General features: G+C 39.7%; 1 protein-coding gene across 1 annotated transcript; it reads left to right on the forward strand.

Moving 5' to 3' along the window:
- Positions 1-215: 215 nt before the first annotated feature.
- Positions 216-875, forward strand: LOC101658016 (anaphase-promoting complex subunit 15). Its single transcript, XM_013004698.3, has one exon. The coding sequence runs from the start codon at positions 231-233 to the stop codon at positions 594-596; it is 366 nt and encodes a 121-aa protein (XP_012860152.1). The 5' UTR covers positions 216-230; the 3' UTR covers positions 597-875.
- Positions 876-15032: the final 14157 nt, after the last annotated feature.

The following is a 15032-nucleotide window of genomic DNA, read 5'->3' on the forward strand; positions in this document are numbered from 1 at the left end:
GCCAGGTCTTCATTCCTACAGAGAGAGTGCTGGGTGAGTTAGTCGTGCCGACCTTTTGAGTCACTCTGAGTCCTGAGACAATGGTGTCTAACAACAATGGAGCCGCGCCCAGGCAGATAGAAGTGCCTCCGGGTCGCCGTCGGCTATCGCCGACGGGCGCGATGAGGTAGCTGAGGCTCCAAGAGGTTGGTGGCGTGACTTGACCAAGGTTAAATAGCCATTTGGGGGCCATGTCTACTTTGTTTCCCTCACTCTTCCCCCGTGTGACTGAGACGCTCTGGTTTAATCTGGATCGGCCCTGTGTGGAGGAGACCGAACTGCAACAGCAGGAACAGCAGCATCAGGCCTGGCTCCAGAGCATTGCAGAAAAGGACAACAACCTGGTACCTATTGGCAAGCCAGCCTCGGAGCACTATGATGATGAGGAGGAAGAAGATGACGAAGATGATGAAGATAGCGAGGAAGACTCAGAGGATGATGAGGATATGCAGGACATGGACGAGATGAATGATTACAACGAGTCACCTGACGATGGAGAGGTCAATGAGGTGGACATGGAAGGTAACGAGCAGGATCAAGACCAGTGGATGATCTAGGCACACAGAGCAGGAGTGCCCTGGTGACATTCTAACCAGCCCAACCCACCCTGAACCCCCTACAGAACCAGCTGGGGGTCCCAGTACCTGAAAGCTGAACCTTGGACACTTCCACAGCTGCTGCCAACACCTGGTCTCCTTGGCCTTCCCCAGGTCATTGGCCTGCCCTTGAATCCCCAGGCCTGAGCCCACCCCATCTTCCTGGCCAGTACGTCTCCCCTTGGCTGCCCGGTCTAGTCTAGTTCTAATTCTCTTTAATAAAGACACAGGACTGATAAAAAAAAAACAAAAAACAATGGAGCCCTGGTGACGCAGAGGTTATGAGTTAGACTGCAAACGGTAAGGTCAGTGGTTAGAAACCATCCGCTGGTCCAGAGAGAAAGACGGGGCTCCCCACCCTCACATGCAGGTACGGTCTCAGGAAACTCATGGGAGGAGCTCTAGCCTGTCCTATAGCATTGCTGTGGGGCAGCACCGACTTGATGGCAGTGAGTTTGGAGTTTGTGCACATCAACAAGGAAGGAAAGTATCACTCCTGCTAGCAGTCCTGGCAGTGGGATGACCTGCGGAGGGAATAGAGGTCCCAAATAGGGAAAGACCCAGCAACCAGTTGCTATATGCAAATCTGATTTGGATCTTACTGTACAAGGAAATCAAACCATTATGGATATTTAATGATAAATGGGCTTATTCGTTTTTAGTTTTCCTGCCATAGCTACATTTAGAAAGTGTCCTGATTCATACTTATGAAAAGGTTTGCTACCAAGCATTTCCTTAAAAATAATAGGGATCTGGGAAAGTGAGTGGGGTATAGTTAAGACTAGCTGGACCAGCCATTGAGCATTGTTGAAGTTAGAACATGGATAAATGGAGTTTCACTATACTATTATTGCTACATTTGTATATGCTTAACATTTTCTAGAGAGCTTTTTAAAAAAGATAGCACTGGGAAGATTTTAGTTCATTTTTATAGGAATTTTCACAATATGGCCAAGCGCTATCTCTGCTCCACTGATGCGTCCGCGAACAGTCCTGTTCCTTGGGATTTTACATATTACAGCTGTCTTTTCTTGTTCCAGTCAAGTACAGTCTTCTTACTTTCATTGCTAATGCACAGAAATGTAGATGATAAACTGTCATTAAAACCCCTGTTTGAATCACCTCTACCAATCTTCCACAATACAGATACATGCGCATGTAATTTAATCATTAGTTTATAGGTTTATTTATGGAATATCTACATACAGAAATGTGTGGCACAGAAAAGGACTTTCAATGTTGTAAAATGGTGCCTGGCAGGACGCTGGACTCTGCTGTTATTTTCCTGTACTGAGAACGGCTGGAGGGTACGCCTCCCCTTCGGCGACTACAAACGTGGGTTTCTTGTTTATTATCCCTCTGGTCCAGAATAGGATGCTCCCTATTCTGTAGTCACTAAATCACTAAATCAGCTGTCTGTCAATTCAGAAATCTTAGGAAATTGAAACCATTTTGCTTCACTTTTTAACATTGCTTCATTTCTTTTTCATTTTGAAACGGTTCTATTGTGTGCCACTGTCGAATAGATGACCAGATGGTGCTATTTGAAAGCTTCAATTTGTCCTAAAATCAAACTCCAATGGAAAAAAAATTGCACAGAAATTCACACAAGCAGAAGGTATGTTTTGAAATCTTGTAACTATTGAATTTACTGAGAGATGTTTGTAAATTATCTTGAAAAATTAAGAACCCTCTCCCCTAAACACAATTTTTGTCTATAAATTGAAGCTAACGTGCAATATTATATCTCTATTCATTGAGCTAGATGGATGTATTTCAGCAATTAATTGTAAATTAAGTTATCTCTAGATACCCATGTTACATAATTCGTAGACTGAAATATTCATTAGAATAGAATACTAGTCAAATGCAATGTATCTGCCCCAAGTTGGGGTTATACTATACCTGGAGCTTTATACATATCATGATTAATTCATTGCTATGATTTGCTGGATTCATTCTTATTTTATGAAAATGCTGGCATCAAAACTCCTGGGTCTATTACAAAACCCAGCCTACAGAAGATGCTGTGAGGCACCCCATTGTTCTGTCAGTTTGTCACACTGTGGTGGCTTGTGTGTTGTTACGATGTTGGAAACATCACCACACTACTTTTACTACATGTAAAAGTAAGAGTGAAGTAGGGTAAAATGGAAGTTGTCAAGGATTTCATCTTCCTTTTTTGTTAAAATCATTTTACTGGGGACTCTTGCAGCTCTCATGACATTCCATATATCAACTGTATCAAGCATATTTGTACATAGGTTGCCATCATCATTTTCTAAACATTTACTTTCTATTTGAGCCCTTGGTATCAGCGCCTCTTTTTCCCCTCCCTATACCCCTTCCCACCCTTGTGACCCCTTGATAAATGATCAAGTATTATTGTTTTCACATCTTACACTGACCACTGTTTCTCTTCACCCACGTTTCTGTTGTTCATCCCCATCGGGTGTGAGTTTATGTGCTGATCATTGAGATCCATTCCCCTTTCCTTCTCCCTCCCCACACCTTCTCCCTACCCTCCTGGTATTGCTACTCCCATTTCTGTTCCTAAGGGGGTCATGTGATCTGGATTCCATGTGTTGTGAGCTCTTATCCGTACCAGTGTACTTGCTCTGGTCTAGCCAGAACTGACAGGCAGGACTTGGGTCATGATAGTGGGGAACCAGAGGAAAATTGTGTGTTTCATTGGTGCTATACTGCACCCTGGTTGACTCATCCCTTACTTGTGACCCTTCTGTGAGGGGATGTTCTATTGTCTACAGATGGGTTTGGGGTCTCTGCTCTGACCACCCCCCCGCTCATTCTCAGTAATATGTGTTTTTTGTTTGTTTGGGGTCTTCTTGAATCACAAGTGTGCATGTAAGCAGCCACCAAGAGAACACAAGACACGTTGCTTTAGGTAAATCTGCCATGCAAAATCTCATTACTTGTTGACCAGCAAGGATGCTACTTTGAGGAGTAAGGTACCCCGGACCAAAGCCACGATATTTTCCATCAGCTCATATGCAGGTAAAAGCTGGACATTGAATAAAGAAGACCAAAGAAAAATTGATGCACTTGAACAAATGGTGTTGATGAAAAATATTGGAAGTCCCACAGACTTCTAAAAAACAGATCTATCTTGAAACAAGTATAGCCAGAATGCTTCTGATAGGCAAGGATGCCGAGACTTTGGCTCACATATGTTGGACATGTTATCAAGAGAAACCAGTCCCTGGAGAAGGATATCAAGCTTGGTAAAGCGGAAAGGCAGTGAGAAAGAGGAAGGCCTTTGTCAAGGTGCATTGACTCCATAGCTGCAACAATGGTCTCAAACATAAGAACAGTTGTGGGGATGGCATGTGGCTGGGAAGTGCTGCATTCTGTTGGCCATATTGTCTCTCCGAGTCTGAGCCAACTTGAGGAGACCTGACCCCAGCAAGCACACACCTCTGCGGGAGACACTGAGGGGCACGCCCCTCCTGGTCCCAATGGATAGCTTTTCCCTGGGGTTGCTCTTGGTATAAGAAACTTGGCTGTCAAAATGTATAATTCCAGGCAGTCCACATCTAATAACTTTTCACTATGCAGGCAAAGACTACACTTTTTGCCTTATTTCAGAACATTTGTAAAGGAGTATCCTAGCTGTGGATTTTTCCTTGGAAATGGCTGAGGCCTCCATTGCAAATGTATCACAAGTAAAATTCTACCCAACTTTTTCTATCCACTCCTCCATTTTCCTCCCACCTCCCCCGCTGCCCCCCCACAGCTTCAGTCATTTCTGAAATTATTTTCCAACTTAAAGAAGATCCTAAGGAAGTTGACCTACAATAGTTGATATCAAGAATTAGACTATAAAGCTGACTATAAAACAGAATTTTAAAACAGGATAATAATGATCTGTGAGCTACACTGTTAAATGTTTACCTTGTTATACTGCAATGAATTGATAGTGGGAAAGAAGGTCATAAACATGCAACATCCCAGGCATTTAGGATGATTGGGCCATTAGTAAACTTAAAGACTGTGAGACAGAAGATTTTTCCTGGAAAAAAAATAGTGAATTAGCAAAAGTCCATGTAAGGCTGATTAATTATCAATTGGCGGTGAACTGTAAAATTCAGAGAGCCTTCTTGCTAGGACATAAGGAGATTTTAATACCCTGAAGGCAGGAACCTTGAAGGAAGAAAAAGATAAAGATGATATTCAAGACCTACTTACAAATGTAGGAATATTGTGGAGAAGATTTGATTCTGCAAAATTGAACATGCCCGAAGTTGAAGTTTGGATCTTTTACCTAAAAATGAGGATGTTTGAATCAGCACATTTGAAAATGTGTTAGGATTTAAAGTTTTAAGTGAATTAAGTGAAGGTTTTTGGAGAATACCATCAGTTTGACATTCAAATTTACACACATTTTGTTTCATCTTATTCATGCAATCTGCACATGCAGAACTGACCATCTCTTAACTGCCAAAGGTCATTGTCCATTGCTTAAAGATGCTGTCATTACTATAAAAGACAACATCGTAATCTTATCCCAACCTCTCTCCTGTTTAACTGATCAATAACTAGGATTAAATCCAAAAATTCTCCAGAAAAGACTCTTTCTTCTATAAGAGGAAAGTATTTAAACATATAAGACGGGTACTTAGCGATCATATACCATCAAGAGCTTGGAGAGTACTCATGGAACTGACTCTTGTTGGTATTTGATCCAGGGTAGTTGAACCACTATCCCACAATACAAGATTAAGTGTTCTGTCAAAGACCATATAAAAGACAGCTAACATATTATGTGGACAGATCATTGAAGCTTGAAGAAAAGTATTGATAATTGAAATAGAAATATTAATATTGTTGTGTCAGGCAAAGGAAGAAAGAATCAAAAGACAAAGGTGGTTTCACTAGACTATAAATTATCTAAGGTGATAAAACTCAATAACCCACTATGCAATGTGTATGAACCCAAGAACACCCCATTTACCAAAATAATACTAATAATTAGTGAAGTCTTGAGGGTGCCAACCAGCATCACTGAGAAGTCCCTCGCTTTCTCTCTCAATTGTGAGGGGTTCTCAATCAAGGAGCAGAGCTGCACATGAGAAATCCTGTGACACAACTGTGCTATGCTAATGGGCATCTCTGGGTTTTGAAATAGTAGAGAGTATGAGGTAGCACTCAAGCCCTGAGCATAAAAGTGGGAATATTATCATGAGTATCAAGGGCAGCAGGGCAGCCTGAAAGTCTGCCCAGTAGAGATTTTTGGGGATGATTAATGGAATATTGTGTCACTGGGATCAAGATATAGTAGACCACAAGGATATGGCTTAATTTATTTGTTTTTGTTTTGTTCTTAAAACTAGGATTTCAGGACTGAGAGGCATAGGGCAGACTCAATCCCTTTAAAAACATGAACTCTTGCTTAGTGGCTTGACCTGGGCTAGTTTTCAATCCCAGGATATGCTAGTTAAGGACAGAATGTAACCCAAGAATAAAGGGCATACACTGACACCACAAAATGTATGTCTTATAATCATCTGCCTAATGCTTCACCAAACAGACCTTCAGCTATTTTTTAAACATAAATATACACAAGGAAACAGAATACTAACACATTTTCAGGGCTGGTAGAAAGAGTGTACAAATGGACACCAGTCCAGCAGAATCTGAAATGTGGTAATGGTCCACTCTATTTGGAGAAGGCAGCACCTCCCTTGTCATATTTTGCATGCCTTCCTACCCTGGGCTCATCGACTGGCATGGTTTCTGATCATGTCCCACTGCTGTTCGGGAGGGTTCAGTAACTGACGATCTGTAGGGTTTAAAGTGACTAATTGCTCTGAGGTGAGCAGTCTATTCCTTCTGCATAATCTCTTCTAAGTCCGGAAGCTCTGCTGAAATGTGTTCACTCTGAGTGACAATGCTGGGATATGGAATACAAGTGGCATGTCCCTTAGCATCACAGCAACATGCACTCCCACAGTGTGACAAACTGACCTCCGAGTGGTGGAAGCAGGCTTTATGTTCTGACAAAGAGGAGAGAAAAAGAACATTTCCCTAAGACCTTCAGAAAGAGGTCACAATGATTTTAGTTGCATCAGTTGACTTCTAACATCTAGAACTGTAATATATAGTTATGTTCTTTTAGGGACCTGAGAGTGTGGTAATTTTTTACAACAGCGATGAGAGTCTACTTATCACACCAGGAGGGAAGGGGACAGGGGTGAGAAAAGGGGAACCAATCACAATGATCTACATATAACCCCCTCCCGGGAGAACAGACAACAAAAAAAGTAGGTGAAGGGAGACATCGGTCAATGTAAACCATGACAAAATAATAATACTTTATAAATTATCAAGGATTCATGAGGGAGAGGGTGGGAGAAGGAGGGGGAAAATGAGCTGAAGCCACAGGCTCAAGTAGAAAGAAAATGCTGAAAATGATAATGGCACCATATGAACAAATGTGCTTGACACAATGGATGGATGGATGAATGGATTGTGATAAGAGCTGTACGAGCCTCCAATAAAATGATTTTTTAAAAATGAAAAGAAAAATCTACTTACCAACTTTAAAGTGACAATTGGGGTCATGTAATTCACATATGTGTGTTTTAACACTCCTCCCTGTCTCATCTGATCCCAGATGAACTAAAAATAAAAGCTGGTTAAAAAAATACATGGGCTGCTTATTTAACTTCAAGCCTTTAAGACCCGGGGCATTAATTATATCTTTTAATAACTGAACACCATCAGTTTTCTTCACCACATTTGCATATGCACCCATTTTGTCTTCAGAGTTCCTGCCAGGAAGGTGAGTATCATATAACGCCACATTATTCAAACTGTTCTCCTACTGAGGTAAGATTTAAGTAGAGCTCCAAAGTCCATCTGCTTCTTTATTTTATTTACAAATATATTTAGATAGATAAATACACCTATCTTTATATATTTACATATATACATATCTATATTTATGCCTATACATATAATTTTTATTTTCTTGTTCTTTTCCTATTTTTCTTTCCTCCTGATCCACTATCATGTTTACCCATCATTCACCTCTTAGTAATTCCTCTCAGATACTTTTGATCAGACATGACCAGGAATGTTACAAGCTCTTCACCAGCAACTTTAGGTCCCTTGCTATTCCCCTGTCCCTGACATTATTTGTTCATCACTCCCCTTCCCCTTCTCCTCCTCTCCTATGCCCCATCCCTGGAGTCGTCGGTCTACTAAACAAGCAGCCATCTAGCAGGGAAGCAATAAAGCTCACATGGAAGAAACCCAGCAGCCTGTGTGATCATGAGGTGTTGACAGGAATAGGTATCAGAAATTCAAAAACAAGCAATCAGATTAAAGCAAAAAAGCATAGACAAAGTGGAGCCCCCAAATCCACTTGTAAGGTAATTGGACGTCCTTCAGAGAAGAGCCACATGGAAGGGATGATATATCCACGGCACAGTGTAGCACTGATGAAACTCATAAATATCCTCCAATTCTTTAATATTTCCTCCCCTTACTATTACAGTCTTAGTTTCACCTCATTAATCTTGTGAGATATGTGTATGTTCATTTGTATAATTAAGGTCATTTGATACATGAAATCCAAGATAGATAAACCCTTCAGAAATAATAATGTAAGTAATGATTCCCTGAGGATAGGGGAAGAGGAAGAGAGGGAGAAGAGGGAACTGATAACATTAATGACTGTACAACCCCACTCAAGGGGAACAAATAACAGGATCGTAGGTGAACAGATACTTTGGATATTGTAAGATATGGCAAAATAATAATAACAATATAATAATAAGGATTCTTGGATTACAGGGGGGAGGGATAAAGGGAAGCTGATATCAAAGTGTTCTAGAAGAAAGGAATGTTTTGAAAATGATGGAGCTAGCAACTGTACACTTATGCTTGAGCTAATTGAATTATGGATTGTTTATAAAATCTGTAAGAGCTCCCCCCAAAAAAATATGAGGTCCAGGGGAAGAAAGAATAAAAGAACTCACTCCTAGCACTTCCCCATTGTAGATTATTTGGCTTGATATGATGGCAAGTGGAGAGGAATACATTACTTTTGATGTCCAATGTGTACCAAGGATATTATTAAAATTGACATGGGAGTTTTCTGACAAAATATAAACATTGAATTTGAATGTCTGAATAGGATCATAAAGTCATGCAATCATTTGTAAGATACTTTGATCAGCTGTTAAGAAGGGACGTGATGCCAACTGAAAGAGCAGGTCAGAGGGAAAAGAGGAAGCGCAGCAGGAACAAGGATTGACGCCACAGCTGCTGCATCACCGGGCTCCACTGCAACAAGACCGTGACGAGCGTGCAGGACCAGGCCCTTTCATTCTGTTGAGCGTGGGATTGTCTAAGTCAGAACTGATTTGATAGCACCTAGCACCCAATAAAATTAGGAAAGGAGAACCGGTAAGAGTAAAATAAGGAGAACAATTGTTATTTCATTCCTAAAATGTCTGCATTCAATATAACATTATAGATACATCAATACAGGAAGTTTGATGGGGACTATATTAAGAAGTGAAGATTTGATGATTTTCACATTTTATTGCATAGAAAAAAATGGTTTTTAAGGGAATTCAAGAGATTTTATTTTCTATAATTTATTTTTAAGATATTTAAAAATAAACATTGGGAAATAAGAAAAGGTGCCTTGTCCTTTTGGTGACCACAAGGCAAAGATACTCAGCTCTATGAGATGAGATGTGCCAAAGATCATTAACTCAGTTTAAGCAGGAGGTATATAACCCATTTTTTAATTCCAAAATTTCTAATATTTCAGGAAATGATGATATTGTCAAGTATATATGCTTAATTTTCTTTAAAGTAAGTTTAGAAAGTAGGATGATAGCAATTTAAGTTATTTTTATTTAGATGTCCTTGATGGTTCAGTGGCTAATTATTCAGCTGCTAATCAAGAGGTGGGTGGTTCAGACCCACCAACCCCTCTCTGGGAGAAGGATGTGGCAGTGTGTTTCTGTAAAGATTTACAGCTGTGAAAATTCTGTGGGGGTTTCAACTCTGTGAGTTAGGATTTAACTCTACAGATATGGGGTTTTTTTGCGGGGGAGGAACAGGATGGAGCACATTGTTGGGTTAAACTAATCCCAGAAGGCTGAGAAATTTGGGGGTGTAAGTGGTGTGTGTGTGTGTGTGTGTGTACCTTCTTTGTACTTTGGAATACATTTCAGATGGAAAATTTGTGGGTGGTGCTTTTGTAATTTATTTCATTCTTCCACTGATTTGTTTTAGATTTCTTTAGAATGAACCAGATACCCACACATCATTGAAAGATCTACATACTTAAATGGTGTGTTATAAAAACAAACAAAAATATCTCCTGCTATTGAGCCAATTCAGACTCACTGTGACCCTACACATGGTTTCTGAGTCTGTGAATTTTTACAGAAGCTAATAACCTTATTCAACCTTATCCTGCAGAGTGACAGGTGAACTTGAACCATCAACCTTGCAGTTTGCTCTCCAATGCTTACCTGTCACCACCAACACTTTAAGACAATAAGGTTGCTTAGTGTAAGTCGTGAAATATATGGTGTCAATAGTAATTTTTAAAATTTTAAAAAGAAATTGGAGATGTTTATGTGCTGAACATATCTGTGATGCTTTAGGGGGCTAATATGAGTAAAGAAATGGAGATGAAATAGTCCGGATGACAGTGTGGTATGCTGTCATTATAAGATGAAGAGGACACGCTGACTTCTATTAACTTTGTGTGGGATTGTGTAGGTAAATACTCTCTTCTAGGTATACCATTAGTTAACCTACATCAAGAAAGCACACGCACTGCGATCTAGTTGACTTCCACTCCTGGTGACTCTGGGACAGAGCTCTTAGAGTGAACTGGGAACTGGGAAGACGATGTACCCATCTTTCTCAGTAACATTCACAAATTCAGAGTTTGCTTGCTTTGTGCAGAAGAGGAATTTCCCAGGTTTCAATATCCCATATTCCCTTACAAAGCTCATCGTCTCCTAAATCGTCACCCTGGACGCTATTCGGTGTGTTTGTTTGTTGGTTGTTACTTGGAGACTGAAATTTCAACAATCATTTTACAAGAACTATTCAGTAATACCTGCTTGGGAGGTTGATCTCAAATCCTATAAGCTGAGATGAAATGAGTTGCTTCTGGGTATGTCTGGTATATTCAGACTAAAAGAACAGAAGACCTTTAGGGAGCCCATGCTTCTGAGAGAGAGCTTAGAAAAGTGTAAGGGAAGCCAGTCTGCTGCCAGCTCTGCTGCAGCTTGGTGAGCGTTCACGTGATATTCTTATAAAATACAAAAGCAGAAATGAAATTACATGTCATCTTGAAACAATCCGTTTTTATTGCAAAACGTCCCCCGCGTTGTGCACTGCTTTGGCGCACTGGCCTGACTGGCATCTGCGTCCTCTGCTTTCAGTGCTAAGCTCACATTGCTTCTTGTGTCGCGACCGTTTTCACTTGCAGGCTTTCCGTTTTCCTTCTTTTGGTGGCACATCTATCAGAGATAATGGAGCAAACTGGATAGCACTTCATTTATATGAAGTTTGGGGAATGTATTTCAGATTTTAATTATGTTTTTTTAAAAGCATTTTCATTTGAATGTGGACTATGCCATCATATTTTAAATATGTGCCCATCTCCAAAGATCATTTTCAAAAGTATAAAAATGATTTTGAAAGATCTCCAAAGTCTCAAAAAAATGCATTGAAATCCTTTTATGGATGGTTCATAGTTTAATGATACACTATATGGCAACCTTCCTCCCGGAAAGTGGACATTCTTAAATACCATGGCATTAAAACATGGAATAAAGAATGGTCTATGACAACTTTACGATATATTGCATACACAAATTTAGGTAATGATAGCTGGGTATTTTGTACTAATGGACTCATTATGTTGATGCATGAGATGGTGAGGCCGACATCAGCTTTCCTCCAGTTCAAACTGTACCTGGCATATTTATACAGAATACATATTTATAGAGAGAGCCAGGGAGGCTTTATTTCCTATGCCAATAATTTAGGCTCATTGTAATCAAATGTTGCAAACACAATGCATTCAGCATCGAGTGTATGTGCGTATATTTGCTGTTGTAATATGAGATAAGAGCCGGTAATGAGAAAGTAGCAATGCGATCACAAAGACCTAACTGGTTTCTAACACAGATTTTGCGTCACCCATTTTCAGAGCATCAATTTTCCCATCTAACCAGATAAAGATTACAGTACATCTTCTTCTGCCTTATTATATCTTACATATTGCACTGTATTATAATATATTTCAAATATATTACCTATTTTTATAAGGATTGCCAAAGTAGCTCCCGGATGCTGTAGAGCATTTGGAATGGAATCAGCAGACAGTGGCTATTGTTGTTGCAGTTATGTTGAGCCTCCCCCTCCTGGCTACCCCATGCGCAGCACGATCTAACCCTATATATAACCCATAGGGTTTTCAGTGACTGGCTTTTTCTCAAGTAGATGGCCAGGTCTTTCTTTCGTGTTGGCCGAAATCTGAAATTCTGCTAAAACGTAAGCATCATAGCAATGTGCAAGTCTCCACCAACAGCAAATTGGTTCTTGATATGCATCGTTCAGAAACTGAAGCCACGTTTCTCTCATGGAAACAGGGACTCTTCGTACTACCATTATCATGATCACTGTTCTACAGATGCGCCTGCAGGGCTGTGTTCATGTGTGTATGCTGCAGTCTGGCCACATATTGGTTAGCTATCACTATTCAGGCAAGTAGGCCCAACTCATAGTGCCCCCATGTTCCACAGAATGAGATCCCATCTGTATTACACGATTCTCACAGTGGTCGGTAGGGTTTTTGTTCATTGTTGCAGCCACCACGCCAATCTACGTCATTGATCGTGTTCTTCTGCTTTACCAAGCATGAGGTCCTTTTCCAGAGACTGGTCCCTTTTGATACTATGTCCAAAGGACACGAGATGGAGTCAGGCCAGCCTGCTTACTGGACAGCTATACGATTGTGTAGATAGCAGTATTTGCCTCCATTGCTTTCGACTCCTCCCAAACTCTCAGTGTGGTCCCCTGCTGCCATCACTGTTTGCTGAACTTGCTCTTATTGTTTTATGTGGACTAACATGCCCATAAATTTGTTGCAAGCTCAATAATTTGGGAAGATGTCTACTTGAACTTTGTTAAAAATTTGTTATTAGCCCTGCCCTCAAATGTGTTTGTTCCATGGTACAAAAAGAATGCTTTTTATTTAAAATTTCTAAAAAGGCAAGTATATTATGAAAGAACTTGTCTGAAGCCATCCACTGGTTACAAAGGTATGTTAAGTTTGAAATAAACTCAGACCTGTAGCCCTAGTAACAATACTTGTGATTTACACTTGTACTTGGAAGAAGCATGGCCAAAGTGATCCATAGAGGCAAAGGTGGTGAGACTTTGTCTTACATATTTGTGACAAGTAGTCAGGAGGGACCGGTTCCTAATGGTGGGTGAAGTGGAGGGGAAGCTAAAAAGAGGAAGGCCTTCAACATAACGTGTTGGCACAGTTGGCTGCAACAATGGGCTCAACCATAAGGTTGAGGATGGTGCAGGACTAGGTGGTGCTTCAGTCTCTCATGCAGAGTCTCTATGGATTAGAACTGACTTGATGGCACCTAATAACAACAATCTCATTATCCAGCTGTTTTGTGTTATATATATTTTAAGTGAATATATATTCATTTATTTACATCAATTAATACATATAAAATGCATCCAATCCAAGTTCAAAGACTTATATATTTTTTAACTAAAAGAGCATTTTATTGGGGGCTCTTACAACTCATAACAATTCATACTTTTGTGTTATATTTTTAAATCAAGTTTGTATGATATACTTTCCTTTTACTTTATTGATATAACTATACTATCTAACAATTTATTTCAATTTTATCTTTGTTACCAGTCCCCAAGTCTTTTCCTTTAATTTTAACATTTATCTCACTAATATTAATGTAATAAATGAATACCACATACTTGACTTAAAACTATCATGTTATTAAGAGCATTTTTGACACCATCTATGGTACTTTTCTATTTTCCTGCCTTTGGAAAACATACTTTGTCCACGTTTATTTGGGAATTATAATCGACTTTTCTACACTAGCTGTGATAGAGACCACTGTTGTTGTTAGACGCAGTTGAGTTAGTTCTGACTCACAGGGATTCTATGGACAACAGAACACAATGTCATGTGGTCTTGCGCAATCTTCTCAGTTGTTCTTATGTGCCAGCCCATTGTTCTACCCCTGTGTCAGTCCATCTTGTCGAGGGCCTTCATCTTTTCACTACCCCTCAACTTTACCAAATACATTGTTCTTCTCCAGGGATTGACCTCTCCGGGTCACATATCCAAAGTACATAAGACACATTCTTGCTGTCCTTGCTTCTAGGCAGCATTCTGGTTGTACTTCTTCCACGACAAATGAGCTTGTTCTTTAGGTGACCATGGTACACTCAGTACTCTTCCCCAATACCATCACCCAAATGCATCGGTTCTTCACTGGTGTTCCTTATTCACTGTTCAACTTTCACATGCATATGATGTTATTGAAAATGTCATGGCTTGGATCAGGCACCCCTTAGTGCTCAACATAACATTCTTACTTTCTAACCCTTTAAGGAGGTCTTGTGCAGCATATTTACACCATGCAATGTGTCATTTCATCTCTTGGCTGCTGTTTCTATGAACACTGATTGTGGATCCAGCAAGTCAAAATCTTTGAGAACTTTAATCTTTTCTAAACTTATCAAGATTATTGTATGTTTTCTTAATTCATCAAAACTAATATTAATTCATAATTTTACCATCTTTCCAAATATACTTGAGATCTTATATCATTTTAATTCCATGTTTGCTTTTCCCAAGTTATCAACACTCCCTTACCTATTATTTTTCCCAGTATTTCAATCCTCCGGGAGTATTTTTCCTTCACAGAGTGAATATTCTCTTAGGTTCTTCTAACAATTATTCTTGTACTTATTAATTAATCCCCCTATTCCCTCTGATATTTCATTGGGGATCATTTATCTTCTCTTTATAGAATACCTTCTGTGTGTGTGTGTGTGTGTGTGTGTGTGTTTGTGTGTTTTAGTGTTTGTTCATTAATTTGGGGTATATTTCTACTGCATTATTGGCTCTCCATATCTTTAAGCATGTAAAAAATATATTGTCTCACTTCCCCCTTTATCCTTAAGTAGAGGAATGGCCAAATATCTCCTCTGAAATTAATGGAACTAGAAATAACTTCTTTTATGGCTACTAGACTCATATTATTTTCCCTCAAAAACAGCTTAAACACCCATAAAGTCCAGGCAGTATTTAGACTCTATAAATACAGAAAT

The sequence above is a fragment of the Echinops telfairi genome, unplaced genomic scaffold (genome assembly GCF_000313985.2).
Source record: "Echinops telfairi isolate 266 unplaced genomic scaffold, ASM31398v2 ScPeMD7_23;HRSCAF=83, whole genome shotgun sequence".
NCBI classification, from domain to species: Eukaryota; Metazoa; Chordata; class Mammalia; order Afrosoricida; family Tenrecidae; genus Echinops; species Echinops telfairi.